The 19,747-nt window shown below is 41.4% G+C and overlaps 1 protein-coding gene across 2 annotated transcripts in view; it reads right to left on the bottom strand.

Moving 5' to 3' along the window:
- Window positions 1-19,747, bottom strand: part of LOC149463449 (discoidin domain-containing receptor 2-like) — a 178,200-nt gene that overhangs the window by 8,079 nt on the left and 150,374 nt on the right. For both annotated transcript variants that reach the window (XM_089674970.1, XM_089674971.1), the window contains 10 exons: window positions 18,922-19,108; window positions 16,504-16,750; window positions 16,241-16,342; window positions 14,419-14,576; window positions 12,396-12,594; window positions 11,893-12,137; window positions 9,479-9,600; window positions 4,931-5,128; window positions 1,263-1,497; window positions 1,028-1,177 (listed from right to left, as the gene is read on the bottom strand). In XM_089674970.1, coding sequence (XP_089531096.1) covers window positions 1,028-1,177; window positions 1,263-1,497; window positions 4,931-5,128; window positions 9,479-9,600; window positions 11,893-12,137; window positions 12,396-12,594; window positions 14,419-14,576; window positions 16,241-16,342; window positions 16,504-16,750; window positions 18,922-19,108 — 1,843 coding nt within the window. The remainder of the gene's footprint in view (window positions 1-1,027; window positions 1,178-1,262; window positions 1,498-4,930; window positions 5,129-9,478; window positions 9,601-11,892; window positions 12,138-12,395; window positions 12,595-14,418; window positions 14,577-16,240; window positions 16,343-16,503; window positions 16,751-18,921; window positions 19,109-19,747) is intronic.

Here is a 19,747-nt window from a genome sequence, read left to right as displayed (position 1 = left end):
TAACTAACATAATTGCTAATAGTAATATGAATAATATTGGAAATAAATGAAAGAGAGATATTTATTTAAAGGGTTTCTACACTTTCAAGCACAATTTTCTTGTCTGCCAGCCCACCCAAATTGTCATCTTGTCACTTGATCCTACTTTTTATTTTGGACTATTAAAATAAGAACATTTAATATATTATTAATTATTGGTTCAGTTCTAGCAATCAAACATATATTCTCTAACAAATTCTTTATTTCCAATAGGTATACATTACCATATTAATTGTTTTAATGACCAATTCAAGACTTGTAAGATTTTTAAAACATTGGCTAAAAAGTTCCTCCATGAAATGCACATTGCACTACTACTTAAATTAATTTCATCCAAAGATGAAAATTCACTGGGATTTAATTTTGTGAGAATCCTGATGAGTCACTCACCCTCCAAGATCCACCTTCCTGAAATCTGTCTCCTCGGCTGCTGCCATTATCATAATTTTTTAAATTAACAAGAATGTAAAAGCTGCAAAAACTTTATTGGAGATTTTCACTAATAAATTGAGAAGATGGGTCTATGAAAAAAATTTGCCAGATTTAGAAAATGTTTTAGTGGTGGGAGCAGAGAGGACATGTAGCATCCTCCTAGTAAGGCTGCTAGGTAAATTTAGTTCATGGCTTCTTTTGTAATCAGAGGAGCAGTAGTTTGATCTGGTCTGTTCTGGGCTTTACAGGCTGATAGTTTAATTATCTCCAACTGCCTCTAGAAGAAGTATCTAGCGCTTAAGGAGGGAGAATTCAAAAGTCGAGCTTGAAAACTAAGCAGGGCTTAGCCAATCTTTGGAGAGGTGTGCCCAGATGTGGTTGGGATGCTGTTAAATAGTCTAACTACCCTTCACGGGTAGCGCTACAGATTGGACATCCGGATACCAGTATCCAGTAACCCACTAAACCAAGTCCCAACAAAATGCATTTTCAGAGCTACATCTAATATGGCTGAGATAAATTAAATCATTTTATTTAAAGAATACTATATCATTACCTGTCTTCCTTGGTCTCTGAAAAACTCCCCTGTGTTTTCAATCACCTGCTCATCAGACAAAACGCTGTATGGTTGTTCTTTACACAGCGTAAACATCTCCCATAGTGTGACCCCAAATGCCCAGACGTCACTGGAGGTTGTGAACTTGCCCTAAAGAGAAATGATAAAATCAGCAAGTTCATCAAAGAGAAATGATGCATTGGGACTTAGGATAGCCGAGCAAAGTGTAACTTACTAAGAGAATGCTTTCCCAGGCCATCCAGCGAATCGGGAGCACCGCTCGGCCCTGGATACGATAATAGTCTCCACTGTATAGGTTCCGACTCATCCCAAAGTCTGCTATCTTGAGTGTGTGGTTGTTTCCTACTAAGCAGTTCCGTGTGGCCAGGTCTCTGTGTACAAAGTTCAGCGAGGCCAGATACTTCATTCCAGAAGCAATCTGTGTGGCCATGTATAAGAGGTTGTGGAGGCTGTAAGATGACAATAAAAAGGTAAAAAAAATTTTAACCTCAGAGGCGTGCAAAAAGATGCAGTGTTCCAATCTCTACTCAATATTTGGAGCTAAAACCACATTATTTCATAATGATTGATTTCAAGTTTTCCAATATTAAAATGTGTCTGAGGTTATCATACTAGAAAAGACATCACTTCCCGGGATTTAAAAACTTTTGTTATTTTCACTGACACATAAGTACCAAAAACTCCAATGTTCCAATGACAGTAAGCTGGAGTACAAATTATACCATAACTTTTACAAACCTTGTCATGTTTCACATGACTGTCATATGCCTTTAAGTGTTTTTTGTATTTTGTGTCTGCTCTTCCCTTTCCTTTGGTTTAGTTCATGCTGTATAGATAGCCCCACCCCTTTTCCCAGTAATGCATTTCAGCTTCAATCCTCATGTCATGAAGTAGATCACATTATGATCTTTTGACCTATCAGATGTTCATTGTTGTTGTAAGATTCTCTCAGTTTATGGAATAAACGTCACAAGATCTACAAGGTGTCATCTAGATCGAGTCACTGCCTGTGTTATTCAACTAAGATTGGAGTTATCGCTATCTCGTCACAACTGTAAGTTACAGAGATCACACTTTTAATGCTTAGATTGCAGACAGAGACAGAACAAACCTCTTGTTATCCTAGACTCTGACCTCTCCTTTGGGCCCCACATCCAATCACTGGCTAAATCTTGCTGCCTCAACCTCCGTCACATTTCCAAAATCTGCCCCTTTCTGACCAATGACACCACAAAACAACTTATCCACGTCTTGGTTTTATCCCGCCTTGATTACTGCAACTCCCTCCTCACTGGTCTACCGTTACAGAGGCTACCCCCCTTCAGTCTATTATGACTGCTGCTGCTAGACTCATACACCTTACCAACCGATCAGCGACTGCTGCTCCTCTCTGCCAGTCCCTTCACTGGCTTCCACTAACCCAGCGAATAAAATTCAAAATATTAACCACAGCTTACAAAGCCATCCACAACACTGCCCCTAGCTACATCACCAACCTCATCCACAGATATCGTCCAAATCGCCCACTCCACTCCTCCCATGATATCTTCCTCTCTAGCACCCTCATCACCTCCTCCCACGCTCGCCTCCAGGACTTCTCCAGAACCTCTCCCATGCTCTGGAACTCCTTACCACAGTATGTGTGGTCAGCCCCCATGCTGTCTGCCTTTAGGCGATCTTTGAAAACTCACTTATTCAGGGAAGCCTACCCCACCTCCATCTAAGAACTGTATTTGAGTCACCTCCACCAGATCATCCCCCGCAGCTATCACCTTTTGTATCACCTCCCCCTTCCTTTAGATTGTAAGCTCCACGAGCAAGGCCCTCATATTCCTTATGTACTGAAATGTATTGCAATTGTACTGTCAGGAATGGACTCGCCAATGGTGGTGGGACTCACCTGCCTTGTGGGCTGCACTACCAAGGCTGGCCAGCGGGTGCTCTCAGCAGCCAGAATCTCACTCCTGCAATCAGGCCATCACCTGAGGCTGATTGCAGGAGGTGTATTTAAGCAGGACCAGACCTGTGATCAGTGCCTTGGTGTATGTTTCCCATGAGCCCCTGTACCTGCAGTCGGTAGCTAACGGGCAAACAGGGTACCAGGAGCGAGCGGAAGAGTGGTCAGGAATAGCCGAGGTCAGGACAGGCGAAGTTCGTTCAGAGGCAGGATCAGGCAGGAAGCAGACAGGATGCAGGTACAGGAAACATACACCAAGGCACTGATCACAGGCCTGGTCCTGCTTAAATACACCTCCTGCAATCAGCCTCAGGTGATGGCCTGATTGCAGGAGTGAGATTCTGGCTGCTGAGAGCACCCGCTGGCCAGCCTTGGTACTGCAGCCCACAAGGCAGGTGAGTCCCACCACCATTGGCGAGTCCATTCCTGACATATACTGTCTCCCTTATATTGTAAAGTGCTGCGCAAACTGTTGGCGCTATGTAAATCCTGTATAATAATAATAATTTACACCTCTTTTATACTGTTACACCAATGTTATTTTCATGTACAGTATAATGTGTATGTGGGCAAGGTCAGATATATACTGTATGTATTTGAAATAAATAGACAGTTAATCCATGCTTGTGAACAACAGCAGTTTAAAGGAGGTTTAAAATAAAGCACAAATTATTGTAGCTATGTAATCATTAATACAGCAGAGGCGTGAAAATTTCAGGCTGGATGGACAGAAATACAAATCCATTTGAAGGTGAAAAAAGCTCCCAGAAATCTATTTAACCTTTGTATTTAGCTGGTTGGGCAACCAAGTCCAGCTTACAAATAAAAGGGGACATCACAATCCTGGAGCATCAAGGAAGTGTAAAAAAAATTGATTTCAGCCTAAAATTAGAAGCCTACAGGAAATGCAGGGCCTTGATAAGTTCCTATCATATCATCTTGTGGGTGCAAGATCTGATGTGCATTACAGTTAGCTGTTAGTACTTCTTCCTGGCAGTTAAAAACAGCTTTCATATTCTCAACAAAATAAAAAAACAACCTTAGGCACAGATGTAAGTGAGACTTTTAGGTACATAGTGCTGCATTTCTTTCCCCTAAACCCGGGGGGTCAAACTGTGGCTTGTGGGCCACATGTGGCCCTCCGAGCCCTCTGATGTGGCCCTCGACCTCAAACCAGGGAAGCGCACTTCTAATATATCCTGCAGGCTTAGTGCGCTTTCTAAAAACAGGCACCACAATGCCTGAAAACAGGCATTTTGCTGCACTTTCTGAAAGTGCACCACACCCACAAGATATAATTGAACCCGTGTTGCAGGTAAACTGCAGAGAATTGTTGTGCAAGTAGCCTTATAGGGGGCTCAATACACTAATGGATAGTTTACATTTGGGGTTTGGGGGGGTGGTAAAACTCCATAGTTGAGATGTGTTTTTACCACACACCCCCAACCACTAGTGTAACGCCAGGGGGCACAATGGTGACCCTACCCATGCTCCAGGGGGCCCGTGCAGCCTCCCTGTCACATTCTGTTTTACACTTGGACAGGAGGGGCGGTGGAGGGGTCGGTATATACAGGAACCAATCCTCTCCAATTTCCTCCTGCAACCCCTGAAATCTGGCTTCTCCTCCTCTCCCTCCTGCTGGCATTAAGTGACTGCAGGAGGAAAATGTTCATTATGCAATTTAAAATACAAAATTCTAAATTATGAACTATTTCATTTCATTGTGGCCCATGATCGGTTACCAAATCCTTTAAGTGGCCCTCGCTCTTCAAGAGGTTGAGCACCCCTGCCTTCAACCAACAACATTTTAACCTTTTTATTAGCTGAACTTGCTACAATACAGATTTGTAATAACTGAAGAAAAAAATCTGCTCATTACATAAATACAAGAATGATCCATGAAAGCGTGGGGGAAGGCCACCTACCTGACAGATGGTATGTTGTTAGCTGTGGTGAACTGACTGCGGATCTCTCGTTGGGAGAGAAATTGGTTGAGATCTCCATTCTCCATATACTCAGTTATCATACACAAGGGGTCATCCCGGACGCAGACACCCAGCAAGCGAATGATGTTTGGATGCTTCAACCTAGAGATGATCTTTATTTCTTTCAGAAAATCATTTCTGGAGATTTGGAGAAAAAAATGAGCTTTGTTAAAATAGAAATGTCTCAGAGGGTCTGTTAACAGATTCTTTGATTGTTTAAAGGATAAGTTCACCTTTGTAAAAAAAAAAAAATAATGAAAAAAACACATCTTTTTTGCAGGACTCCAGCAGACTGTCAGTGCAAGATGCCTACTCATACCTCGAATGGGCAGGAAGCTACACATTGACAAGAAGAATCAATGGACTACCAGAACACTCTATAGCGTCCTGGTAATTCATTGAGAACTACAAGAAGATAGCCGCAAAAGCCGTTGGTACTTGTAGTTTTCCCATTTACAGAACTCTGTGAATGAATGACGTGGAGTCCCACGTGGCCTCTTTTTTTTTTAAATAGTGACAGTGAGTTCAGGGACAAGATCCCTGTCTCCTGTCACAGGGACGCAACAGATCAGGCTGCGGCTGCAGGAGTGGGAGCTGGAAATGTTCCCAATGGTGAGCTTAGGTCAAGTGCGAACCCTTACCTTTAAAACATCCCATTCAGTTTAAAATATAAATGAAAGGCAAAACATTTATATATATATACAGTCGTGGCCGAAATTGTTGGCACCCTTGATATTTCTCCAGGAAATCATGTATTTCTCACGAAACGTATTGCATTAACACATGTTTTGCTATACACATGTTTATTCCCTTTGTGTGTATTGGGACAAAACAAAAAAAGGGAGGAAAGAAAGCAAATTCGACATAATGTCACACAAACCTCCAAAAATGGGCTGGACAAAAGTATTGGCACCCTTTCACAACTGCGGATAAATAAGAATGTTACAAGCATGTGATGCTCCTGTAAACTCACCTGGGGCAAGTAACAGGTGTGGGCAATATAGAAATCACACCTGAAAGCAGATAAAAAGGAGAGACGTTCACTTAACCTTTGCATTGTGTGTCTGTCTGTGCCACACTAAGCATGGACAACAGAAAGAGGAGACGAGAACTGTCTGAGGACCTGAGAACCAAAATTGTGGCAAAATATCAACAATCTCAAGGTTACAAGTCCATCTCCAGAGAACTAGATTTGCCTTTGTCCACAGTGCGCAACATTATCAAGAAGTTTGCAACCCATGGCACTGTAGCTAATCTCCCTGGTCGTGGACGGATGAGGAAAATTGATGAAAGATTGCAACGCAGAATAGTCCGGATGGTGGATAAGCAGCCCCAAACATGTTCCAAAGACATTCAAGCTGTCCTGCAGGCTCAGGGAGCATCAGTGTCAGCGCGAACTATCCGTCGACATTTAAATGAAATGAAACGCTATGGCAGGAGACCCAGGAGGACCCCACTGCTGACACAGAGACATAAAAAAGCAAGACTACAGTTTGCCAAAATGTACTTGAGTAAGCCAAAAGCCTTCTGGGAAAACGTCTTGTGGACAGATGAGACCAAGATAGAGCTTTTCGGTAAAGCACATCATTCTACTGTTTACCGAAAACGGAATGAGGCCTACAAAGAACAAAACACAGTACCTACGGTAAAATATGGTGGAGGTTCAATGATGTTTTGGGGTTGTTTTGCTGCCTCTGGCACTGGGTGCCTTGACTGTGTGCAAGGCATCATGAAATCTGAGGATTACCAAAGGATTTTGGGTCGCACTGTAGGGCCCAGTGTCAGAAAGCTGGGTTTGCGTCCAAGATCCTGGGTCTTCCAGCAGGACAATGACCCCAAACATACGTCAAAAAGCACTCAGAAATGGATGGCAAAGAAGCGCTGGAGAGTTCTGAAGTGGCCAGCAATGAGCCCAGATCTAAATCCCATTGAACACCTGTGGAGAGATCTTAAAATTGCTGTTGGGAAAAGGTGTCCTTCCAATAAGAGAGACCTGGAGCTGTTTGCAAAGGAAGAGTGGTCCAAAATTCCGGGTGAGAGGTGTCAGAAGCTTATTGATGGTTATAGGAAGCGACTGATTTCAGTTATGTTTTCCAAAGGGTGTGCAACCAAATATTAAGTTAAGGGTGCCAATACTTTTGTCCAGCCCATTTTTGGGGTTTTGTGTGACATTATGTCATATTTGCTTTTCTGCCTCTGTTTTATATTTGTTCCAATACATACAAAGGGAATAAACATGTGTATAGCAAAACATGTGTTAATGCAATACCTTTTTTGTGTGAAATACTTGATTTTCAGGAAAAATATCAAGGGTGCCAACAATTTCGGCCATGACTGTATATATATATATATATATATATGTTTTGCCTTTCATTTATATTTTAAACGGAATGGGATGCTTTACATGTAAGGGTCCACACAGGGGCGGACTGATGATTTGGAAACTCGGCACTGCCTGAGGGCCCGGGGTCAGTAAGGGGCCCCATGAGATGGTACCTTTTTCATAGGCTTTTTTGAGTGCGTCCACACTTGAGATATATATATATATATATATATATATATATATATATATACACACACACACACATACAGACATATTTTTTTTTGTGTGTGTGGGGGGGGGGGGTTCATAGGCACTCTGTTCTCAGCTGAAAAAAGGGCTTAGAGAGATGAAGGTGGGCTCTGCAGGGTTGGGGGAGTGTCAGCAAGACACTTCTCAGTGAATGGCTGTGCAGGGGGCTTGTCAACAAGTTTGATCATTAGAGGACAGGCAGACAGCTAAAGAACTGAAGACACTGGGATGGTGCTCTCATGCCTAGTGTGGTCAGTCTGAAAATAGGAAAGCAGGGGGACTAGCCGGATCACTAGGTATTTCACACAATAGAAGAAATACAAAGAGAACAGGCTACTTTTTAATGCAAGTACATGTTACACTGAGCACATATTAATAAGAAATTCTGGGGTAACAAACACTTTATCTGTCATTCAATCTGTCATATGGCTTGTTAAGATGTTCAAATGTATGTGGATATTTAAAGGTTGATTGAACCCCGCCTGCATTTGCTCATGCTTAGTGCAGCTCGAACAAATCCCACATTGTTATTTCAAATGCAGCTTTTAAGGAACACTAAACCCTCCAAGTAGGAATTCATACCCTTTAGTTTTACTAAATGCAATGCAAAGCATCTTAGCAAGAGATGGATTCAAGTGCTTTGTAATGCAAGACAGCCAACCTCATAAACCTTACTGAGCCCTGCAAGTAACAAATGGGAAAAGTTTGGGTAGCCGCAAAATGTACTACAACCCTAAAAATAATAGTGGTACAATTAAATCAATCAGCTACCAGCCAGGAAACACTTTACCTTCCTCGGGGCCACACAAATACACCTTTATTATGGTTTCCACTGTTAATCAGGGTTTCACTGCATTTAAGTAGTATTGCAGCTTACTGTTATAAAATAACATTCAATCCTAGGGCTGGCTTGTTATTAACTAGCTAGTGAGATGTAATGGTTTTTCATTTGCCATAGACCATTTATATAATCCACTAATGTGTGTAATTGTGCTCTGCTAAGAACTGATTAATTTTACTATCTCCTGAAAGATCCATTTTAATTTTTGACACAAAAGCAATAGTCTGCTTACTATATTGGCTTTATGTGAAAGAGTAACTCCACTTTTGTTGAGAAAAAAACATTCCACCTCTGGGTTTTTGCAGGGATCTAATGTGGAAATTGGCAGGGTCTGCATCCCTTTAGAAGTGATTTCCCTTTTTGCAGTGTCTCACCAAAAATTACATTTTTGCTGCAGGAGATGCCAAAAATCTGACATCTTAATGCAGACTTCTGGGGAAATCAGTAAGCCAATCACTCAAGTAGGAAATTACATTCTGGGGGGCTTTCTGTACACCATCTGTGTTCAGGACACATCCAGGTTGCCCTATTGCATTGCATTTAAAGAAAATTACATTGCTGCATATTGAAAATGAAAAGTATGTTTTAATAAGATTCAATTACGAAATTATTTGATTCGCAATTGAATACACTATATATATTTTTTGCTAATTTCTTTCCCCACAAAAGTGGAGTTACTCCAGGGGTGTATTTATCATTTGCCTAGGTTGGCATTTTTCAGGGGGGCAGCACTGCCCATTGGAAGAAGGGACACACACAGCATGGGGACCTGTTGGGTTCTGAGAGATGCTACAGGTTTCATGACAGTGTATGCACAGCCCGACTCTCGTTCCTGGGGATGTCCAGAGCTGTGAAGGCAAGTGTCTCTCTTTCTCGTCATGGGGGATGGTGGCTGGTGTATGGAGGGGCTGTGGTAGTGGAAGGCTCAGGTGGAGGGCAGGGGTGCTCTTGGTCAATGTCAGGCTCTTTCTGCTGGGGGAGAGGGGCACCAATTTTTGTGTTGCCTAGGGCAGCACAAAACCTAAATACACCACTGAGTTACCCTTTAAGGCAGAGACATTGACAAAATTCCCACCTTGCTGTTTTAGTAACATTGGCTCTCAGCATCTTCACGGCCACCAGAACCGGCTGATTGCTGCAGTCACTCGAGGACATTTCCAGAAAGTCTTGCAGACCCTCAACCTCACACAGGTGGACCTGTAATAGGAAGGTTTAAAAACAAAGACAGTATTACTAGAATAATTTTTTAGAACTATACGAAAAAAAAAAGTTATACAGAGGGACCCATGTCAACCAATCAAAAAGCAACATTCTGCAGCTGACAGTGGGTAGACTGATACACACACCTTACTAGGCACAAGTGCATTGTGATAGTAATATAAGTTATCTCTGATTTGTCTCCTTTTTTAAAAATTTAGGTCAGTGATTATTTTTGCTGTACATTGCTGACATTTCATTTTTGTAAATTAATTTACTAATAGTGACATCTGGAAGCTAAAAAGAAGTACTGCAGCCAACTAAGTTTAAAGGAAGCATGGAATGAAAGTAAGGGAGAAACTGGTTTACGAACTCCTCGGTTAATGTAATTTTTGGTTTACGAATGAAAATCCATTGAAAATAATGCCTTGGTTTACAAATTTTTTTCACAATACGAAGCAAGTTCCCCAGGATGCATTGCACCTAGGAGGTTTATAGCGCTGCCCCCGCGAAGCTGGAGTCTGTGGGTAGTCTGTGGGTAGCACATGGCGTCGAGTGTGGAGGTGTTTTTCAATGTATTCCTATGGGAAACTGCGTTTCGGTTTACAAATTTTTTGCAATACAAACCGTCCCGGAGAACGCATTAAATTTGTAAACCGAGGTACCACTGTAGTGACAACTCTCTAACAGGGACAATCCTATCCCTTTGGAGAAAGATCCCCTCTTAATACCTGCATTGTCTTTGGGACAGGAAGTGATGGAACATAGACAGAACAAAAACTGTCATCTTAATCATTTTTTTAATCATGTTGGCTTTACATGCACTGTGGCATGCAAGCAGGTAACCAATAGCTGCCTATGTATTTCTTTGGTGATAAGTATCCTTTTTTTTAATTTAAAAGAAAAACACTTTCAAAAATGTATTTCAGTGTCTAAGGTCGTTAAGCAGTAAGCCTGCTATTGGTGGCCTTTATCCTTAATTCATTTTCGGCATTTTGTGTCTGGTCATGACCTTTAGTCTTATATACATATGGCAAATAAAAAAAGTAAACGATCTTGTCAGTTCAGAATCTCTCTAAAGTGATGACAATATTGCACCAATTGTGTATTGGGAAAACATAGATAGATAGATAGATAGACAGAATACCCCTTTACGATGTTGATATATGGGTGCTGTATCCCCTTAGGGCAGTGGTTCTCAACCTGTGGGTCGCGACCCCTTTGGGGGTCAAATGACCCTTTCACAGGGGTCGCCTAAGACCATCGGGGAAAACACATATTTCCGATGTGTAATGAGCAGCTACTGTGTAGAAAGCAGCTACTGTGTAGAAAGCAACTACTGTGTAGAAAGCAGCTACTGTGTAGAAAGCAGCAGTATTGGAGGTAAAACGACACTTCATGAATTATATTTACTGGGTAAATAATTTTATGGTTGGGAATCACCACAACATGAGGAACTGTATTAAAGGGTCGCGGCATTAGGAAGGTTGAGAACCACTGCTTTAGGCCATTACTACCTACAGTAGGTATCTTATTAGTTGCCTCTTCCTTCATGAACATATGCACTCATAAAGGAGGAAAAGGGGAAAAGGATTTGAAAATTAGCACCCTATCCCTCCCATTCAGAAGCTTTTTATGATTTCCCATCCACTGGACTCCAATGTAGTTCAATGAACGATTGAACTCCAACGGTTGAAATTGCCACATCCCACTTTTCAATAGTAATGAACAGAGGAGGGAGGTATTGAAAGCACTTCTCCCAATTTAAACATCCTCATTGGCTGAGCATAAACAGTTGGGATTTACATAAAATGGTTTTAAACGCGGGTGGGTAGAAATTCCCGAAAATGGTTGGCATTTATGTTTGTTTGGCACATTATGGTGTGCACTTCATCTCTTTGGTCTTGCACTTTATTTTATTACAGATGAAGCCACTGTAGTAGCAAAACGTGGAGTTGTGGGTCACATTTGTGTATTTAAAAACATTTTATACCCATTCAGGAAAGCATAGTACTATAATACAAGGGCAAGTAACCAGTGTGTTGAGGGTGGAGGGCTACAGTTTTCTTGAAGCTGTGAAGTGTCCTAATGCATAAGGTAGTAATGGAAAAATTATTCATTGAAATTTTCTAAAACAAATTTAAAAATTGATTTAAACCTTTTCTTATTAAATAATTTTTTTCAAGTAAAACTCCTTTTAAAATGTGTCTGAGTTCCATCCACTGTGTACCAAGCAGAGCTCAAAGCAATGATCTAAAGGGGCAAAGAGAAGGACTTAATTGGTCAACGTACCTCTCCAAACTGACCCTCGCCAAGTTTCTCTTTCATCCGTAACTGGTTGCGTGGGAATTCACCAACACTGATGTCCTTCTTAGTGAGTGAGTCCACAGTCAGGGCAGGCACAGCGTACATGTTGTTTCCGGTCACCCCTTGAAGATTGACAATATCTGTTTCTGCATAGTGAGGAACGCTGTTCTGAAATCCCTGGTGTGGGGTGGACTTGGTCAGATCTGGCTCAGCATAGTCTCCGCTGCAAGCTGGGAACACATTTTAGAATGTCAATCAAATATTAATTAATGCCTTTGTGACAAGAGGGGGAATTATTTTGGTCAGAAACTTTTAGATATTCATAGTATCAGGCTGATGTAATCAGGAAAATGCTGCAAACGTTTTATGAAAAAGCAGATTTCAGGCAATGCTGCTCTGTCAGCAGGGATACCATGATTTCACTCATTAGCAGGCAAAGTTGTGGAGAGGGGACCCACTTAGGCATCAGTGGCAGCCATTTCTCTTACCTGAATCCTCAGCACTCTGTGATAGTTCAGGAAGCTTGCGCAGTGGTTTGGTGGGTTGCTGGTAGTCAAGATCTAGAGGGAATATCCTTTCATATGTTGGGTTGGACTGATGGATTTGAGTCTGGTTGTTGTTGCCAATAGTGTAACTGTAGAAGGAAAGGCGAACAGTGGCATCTTCTTCCAGAATCCGACGTGGAGCCTAGAAAGTCAAAGTATATCAGTTCTTCCTATACAGAAGGACCTTTCCAAAATATACACTGCTCAAAAAAATTACAGGAACACTTTGAAAACACATCAGATCTCAATGGGAAAAATCTCATGCTGGATATCTATACTGATATGGACTGGGTAATGTGTTAGGAACGTAAGGATGCCCCATTGTTTGATGGAAATGAAAATGATCAACCAACAGAGGACTGAATTCAAAGACACTCCAAAAATCAAAGTGAAAAAGTGATGCAGCAGGCATCTCAGTAGTTTGTATGGCCTCCACGTGTTTATTTGCATGCCTGACAACATTGGGGCATGCTCCTAATGAGACGACGGATGGTTTCCTAAGGAATTTCCTTCCAGATCTGGACCAGGGCATCACTGAGCTCCTGGACAGTCTGAGGTGCAACCTGGTAGCGTCGGATGGATAAAAACATAATATCCCAGAGGTTTTCTATTGGATTTAGGTTAGGCGAGTGTGGGGGCCAATCATCGGTATCAATTCCTTCATCCTCCAGGAACCACCTGCATACTCTCGCCACATGAGCCCAGGCATTGTGGTGCACCAGGAGGAACCCAGGACCCACTACACCAGCATACAGTCTGACAATGAGTCCAAGGATTTCATCCCGATACCTAATAGCAGTCAGGGTGCCATTGTCTAGCCTATAGAGGTCTGTGTGTGCCTCCATGGATATGCCTCCCCAGACCATCACTGATCCACCACCAAAACGGTCATACTGAATGATATTACAGGCAGCATAATGTTCTCCGTGGCTTCTCCAGACCCTTTCACGTCTGTCACGTGCTCAGAGTGAACCTGCTCTCATCTGTGAAAAGCACAGGGCGCCAGTGGCGGACCTGCCAATTCTGTTCAATGGCAAATGCCAATCCAGCTCTATGGTGCCGCGCAGTGAGCACAGGGCCCACTAGAGGATGTTGGGACCTCAGGCCACCCTCATGAAGTCTGTTTCTGCTTGTTTGGTCAGAGACATTCACACCAGTGACCTGCTGGAGGTCATTTTGTAGGGCTCTGGCAGTGCTCATCCTGTTCCTCCTTGCACAAAGGAACAGATACCGGTCCTGTTGAAGGGTTAAGGATCTTCTTCAGGCCTGTCCAGCTCTTCTAGAGTAACTGTCTGTCTCCTGGAATCTCCTCCATGCTCTTGAGACTGTGCTGGGAGACACAGCAAACCTTCTGGCAATGGCACATATTGATGTGTCATCCTGGAGGAGTTTGACTGCTTGTGCAACCTCTGTAGGGTCCAGGTATCGCCTTATGCTACCAGTAGTGAAACTGACCCTAGCCAACTGCAAAACTAGTGAAAAACAGTCAGAAAAGATGAGTAGGGAAAAAAATGTCAGTGGCCTCCACCTGTAAAACCATTCCTGTTTTGGGAATCGTCTCATTGTTGCCCATCTAGTGCACCTGTTGTTAGTTTCCCTAATGCCAAAGCAGCTGAAACTGATTAACAACCCCCTCTGCTACTTGGCTGACCAGATCAATATCCCAGAAGTTTAATTGACTTGATTCTATACTCTGATTAAAAAATGTTTCTTTAATTTTTTGAGTAGTGTATTAAAAGATGCATGTTCATTTAAGTAAAAAGATATTTTGAGTAGCTTTTTATTGCCAAACGGTTGCTCAAATACCTAGCAGATAAACAATATTTTACAGAAAACGGTAATTTTGGTCAAAGTTGTTATTTAGTAATTATGTGGTTAAAATTACTGAATAAATATATGCTTTAATTAAATTCCATGTCACATTTATCGACAGTTTAATAAACTCAAAGCTGTGTTTTTTGTTTACCTTTTCCAGCCGCTTCTGTATGTATTGCTTCCACAGGATCAAAACTATTATAACTACAAGCAAAAGAATTATGGCCACCAAACAGCCAATCAGAACAGATGTTTTAGGCTCATCGTGTTTGACTACTGGTCGGCTGATGGTGAACGGGAAAGTGGTTTCTGGGGAAAAAAAAAAGAGACAAAGGGACGTATTAATAAAGTATTGAAGGGGGTGGGCAGTGGAGCTCCAATTTATTACCATGTCTTACACAACAAACATAAACAAATGCTGTCAGTAAGAAGGGCTACATTGAGCAAAGTAATTGATTTTAAGACCAACTCTTCTTTTTTTTTTTTGGCTGTTAAAACTTCTAATGATGTGTTTTGCCTTTCTGTCCCGATAACAATCATTCTTTTAGCAGTCTCAGTGTCAAAGGGGCAGGAAGTGAGCAAAAATCTAGCTAATAGGGTCATGAATAAAAATAAATACCTATTAGAATATTTCCCCAATTTAAGCAAAATTCAAAAAAATGGATAGAGTCAAGTTTTAAATATAAGCTATTACCTTAGACTTCAGTGGGAAATTGCAATCAAGAAGGGGGTAGATCAATGTATGGCTTAGAAAGATTCATTTGGACCTTATTCATTAAGAGGGTTGTAGCCTATTTTGGTTTACATTTCCTTTAGACGCCTGAGTGATAAAGGTTGTAGTTAAACACAAGGTGGTCGTATGAGCTGAGGGTCATCAATAGGCATTTTATTGTCAAAGGTATTAGTTGGTTATTTTGAAGGTAGTAATGTTCACTTCATTGATGAAGGTCATAGCAATGGTACTATGAAAGATCAGAGGGAATTGATTATTAAAGGAAATAGCCAGGCTTTTGATTGATTGTTGAAGGCCAGTCATCTGATTGCTCAAAGCCTTTATTAAACACATGAGTATTGGAGGTCAGAGTTTGGAAAGTCAGAGACATTTTACTGGGGAAGGCCACAATTAGGTACTTGAATAGTAAAAGGGATTGAGAAAAATTTTGAGTTTTCTTTGTCCTGAAAATTCAGTGAAGATTTTATTAGCTCAGTTGGGAAGGTGAAATTAAAATGATTTTTGATGGGTTTACGAGTGCAGTGGGCTTTAAATGGCTTCCGAGGATTATGGAAGATCCTTTCAACTATCAAGGAATTTTTCTTGCCAAAAAAAACCCTTGTTAGTCTTCTAATTTAATCGTTTTTTTTTATTGCAAAAATAATAGAAAATTTAAAAATTTAAAATGAAAAATTTAAAGTGATTGTTCAATTAAAGTGATTGTAAAGGCACAGAGCAGCCCTGATCATCCTCTTGCTGTGTTCCCCGCCGGCAGTCCTGGCCCCTCCCTCCTGCCAAATGGCCACACAGCAAGCAGATTGCTATAGGGCCACCTGGGCAGGCACACTCCTGAGCTGCTGCCTCCTGCTCTCTCCTCATTGGTTCACTGACTATGATTGATAGTAGCAATGGCTCCCGCTGCTGTCTCACCAATGAGGAGGGAGACCTGGGACAGCTGAGACTCTCGTGCAAATCACTGGATCAAGAAGGAGTTCAGGTAGGTAATGAGGGGCTGGGGTGGTGATGCACACAGAAGGTTTTTTACCTTCTTTGAATGCATGAAACCACTTTAATGATCAAATACACACACAATAAAAAAAACACAAAACACTTAAACACTTTTTAAGCACAGCTTTAGGCAAGGCGAAAAATTAATAATTTTTTAATGGAAACTTTGCCTAAGCAGCTTAAAGACGAAATTAGAAGTTTCTGCTTGTCCTAGAGAGGACCATAGACAGATCCCAGAGTGTTTAACAATTACCCAAATTTCTCTCAGTAGCATTAAGCAATGGAATCTCAGTGGTGGCTGCCCGGACAGTAGTAGGAGCCAGAGTGACACTGGTGGGCACCGCAATGTCCATATCTGTAAAACAGTAAGATGATCAATAAAATTACACAATGGATTTCAATAACTGGTGAATTTTTTTTTATTAGCATTTTTTTAATTTTATCTAAATAAAATTTTGAGGCCTGATCCCCTGCAGAACTGTAGGAGTTTACACATAATGGTTAGCAATGCATTACCTGACTGAAAAGAGATCTCGCTGAACATCATCCATGTGTCGGCGAAGTAAAACCTACAGAGGATGAAGCTCCCCACTCGTTGCTGTAATGGGATTATGACAAACCGTGAACTTGGGTTCTTGTCATCCAGCACGGTCACCACCCCCACTGACTCTGGCTCCCAGTCAGATTGTTGACGTGATTTAAAGAGGCACTCGGCCCTCTGGAAAATCTTCACCCCTTTAGTGAACTTGTTGTTACAGTGGACCTGTGAAAAAAGATATGTCATCATTCATTTTGGCTTTGTGACTATGGGCCATTAAATGTAATCAACATTTTAATAAAAAAAAAATAATAAGGATGTATGTTGATTTATATTATAGTCCAGCGAGGAGAGTGGAAACACTTCATAAAGGCCACAGTAAGAGTGCCAACCTGGGAACCAAGAACAGACACAGGGATCTCACCAATAAAGGCCTCAAGAGATAGATCCCACTGTCAGGTAGCATAATTCTCCAGTATACACCAAACACTGAAATATTAGTTTTAGATGGACTAACCCTTTTATAATTAAACCAAGTTGACTAATATTTCATTTCAAAGGCCCTTACTATCAAAGAAATGGCTATATTGCTGAGAGAAACAGACAATTTCTATCACTTTCTGAATCTGAACTGTGAGAATGAAAACAGAAATCTTTCAATGGCTGCTGTGAGCAATACATTCCTAATCCAGATACAGTCATGGCCGAAATTGTTGGCACCCTTGATATTTCTCCAGGAAATCATGTATTTCTCACGAAACGTATTGCATTAACACATGTTTTGCTATACACATGTTTATTCCCTTTGTGTGTATTGGGACAAAACAAAAAAAGGGAGGAAAGAAAGCAAATTCGACATAATGTCACACAAACCTCCAAAAATGGGCTGGACAAAAGTATTGGCACCCTTTCACAACTGCGGATAAATAAGAATGTTACAAGCATGTGATGCTCCTGTAAACTCACCTGGGGCAAGTAACAGGTGTGGGCAATATAGAAATCACACCTGAAAGCAGATAAAAAGGAGAGACGTTCACTTAACCTTTGCATTGTGTGTCTGTCTGTGCCACACTAAGCATGGACAACAGAAAGAGGAGACGAGAACTGTCTGAGGACCTGAGAACCAAAATTGTGGCAAAATATCAACAATCTCAAGGTTACAAGTCCATCTCCAGAGAACTAGATTTGCCTTTGTCCACAGTGCGCAACATTATCAAGAAGTTTGCAACCCATGGCACTGTAGCTAATCTCCCTGGTCGTGGACGGATGAGGAAAATTGATGAAAGATTGCAACGCAGAATAGTCCGGATGGTGGATAAGCAGCCCCAAACATGTTCCAAAGACATTCAAGCTGTCCTGCAGGCTCAGGGAGCATCAGTGTCAGCGCGAACTATCCGTCGACATTTAAATGAAATGAAACGCTATGGCAGGAGACCCAGGAGGACCCCACTGCTGACACAGAGACATAAAAAAGCAAGACTACAGTTTGCCAAAATGTACTTGAGTAAGCCAAAAGCCTTCTGGGAAAACGTCTTGTGGACAGATGAGACCAAGATAGAGCTTTTCGGTAAAGCACATCATTCTACTGTTTACCGAAAACGGAATGAGGCCTACAAAGAACAAAACACAGTACCTACGGTAAAATATGGTGGAGGTTCAATGATGTTTTGGGGTTGTTTTGCTGCCTCTGGCACTGGGTGCCTTGACTGTGTGCAAGGCATCATGAAATCTGAGGATTACCAAAGGATTTTGGGTCGCACTGTAGGGCCCAGTGTCAGAAAGCTGGGTTTGCGTCCAAGATCCTGGGTCTTCCAGCAGGACAATGACCCCAAACATACGTCAAAAAGCACTCAGAAATGGATGGCAAAGAAGCGCTGGAGAGTTCTGAAGTGGCCAGCAATGAGCCCAGATCTAAATCCCATTGAACACCTGTGGAGAGATCTTAAAATTGCTGTTGGGAAAAGGTGTCCTTCCAATAAGAGAGACCTGGAGCTGTTTGCAAAGGAAGAGTGGTCCAAAATTCCGGGTGAGAGGTGTCAGAAGCTTATTGATGGTTATAGGAAGCGACTGATTTCAGTTATGTTTTCCAAAGGGTGTGCAACCAAATATTAAGTTAAGGGTGCCAATACTTTTGTCCAGCCCATTTTTGGGGTTTTGTGTGACATTATGTCATATTTGCTTTTCTGCCTCTGTTTTATATTTGTTCCAATACATACAAAGGGAATAAACATGTGTATAGCAAAACATGTGTTAATGCAATACCTTTTTTGTGTGAAATACTTGATTTTCAGGAAAAATATCAAGGGTGCCAACAATTTCGGCCATGACTGTATATTGAATAAACAAGGCAATTGATATAAATGTTGGTAGTTCAAAGAGGTAAGTTGAGGTCTTACCTTCATAGAAGTGAAGTTTCTTGGTCTATCAAACTGGAACTCAACCTCTACATATCCATTGCGTGTGCTTTCATTTTTCCAGCCGACATAATCGTAGCCTGGCCAAACGCGATACTGGTGGCTCTGCGTGAAGTCGTCTAACCCTAGCACGCCATCCGTCAGCTGCCCCAAACCGTCAAACAGCCGCCTACATTTTTAAGCACATGAGATATTGGAGGTAGGTTTTGAATAAGATTTTGGATAAAGATGCCCTGCAGGAAGGCATATTTGTTTCATAGTAGGGTAATAGCATTATCCAATCAGAAGTGTGTGTTCATTGTATATCCTTTGATAATGACCACTAAGATCTGATGAGCACCACAATTTCTGTACTTGGAGACCTGTGTTCTTAAAATATCTTATTCATTATTCTGTTTGATGCAAGTATTGCCATTTTCTAAATTTAAAAAAATACACAGGTATCTCTTACTATAGAAACAGCCTTTTTGATGAGAATATGGTCTACTGTGTCCATTTTAGGCCATCTAATACAGTTGACAGGTCTTTCTCAGCCAGCTAGCATAGTTAGAAAATTAAGGAGCGACTTCAGGTGTTGAATTCAAACTCCCTTTTCCTACAGAAAAGAAGTGATTCTGAAAATGGTAATTTTTGTCAAAAAATGTGTAGTAAAAAAAATAACTAACTAGTTCATGAATTTGGAAGGTGACAATTATTTATTTAGTCATATCATGATTATTTTTGACTTCTTCAGTTATCATAGGTACAGCCTCTACAGACCTGAACAACTTTCACAATTATGCTATGTGTCTATCGATTTGTCAATAGT

The sequence above is a fragment of the Staurois parvus genome, unplaced genomic scaffold (assembly GCF_062004578.1).
Source record: "Staurois parvus isolate SC_StPar_1 unplaced genomic scaffold, SC_StPar_1.0 ptg000154l, whole genome shotgun sequence".
In the NCBI taxonomy this organism is placed as follows: domain Eukaryota; kingdom Metazoa; phylum Chordata; class Amphibia; order Anura; family Ranidae; genus Staurois; species Staurois parvus.
The sequence above is the reverse complement of the archived record's forward strand: the minus strand, read 5'-3'. Positions and strand labels throughout refer to the sequence as shown.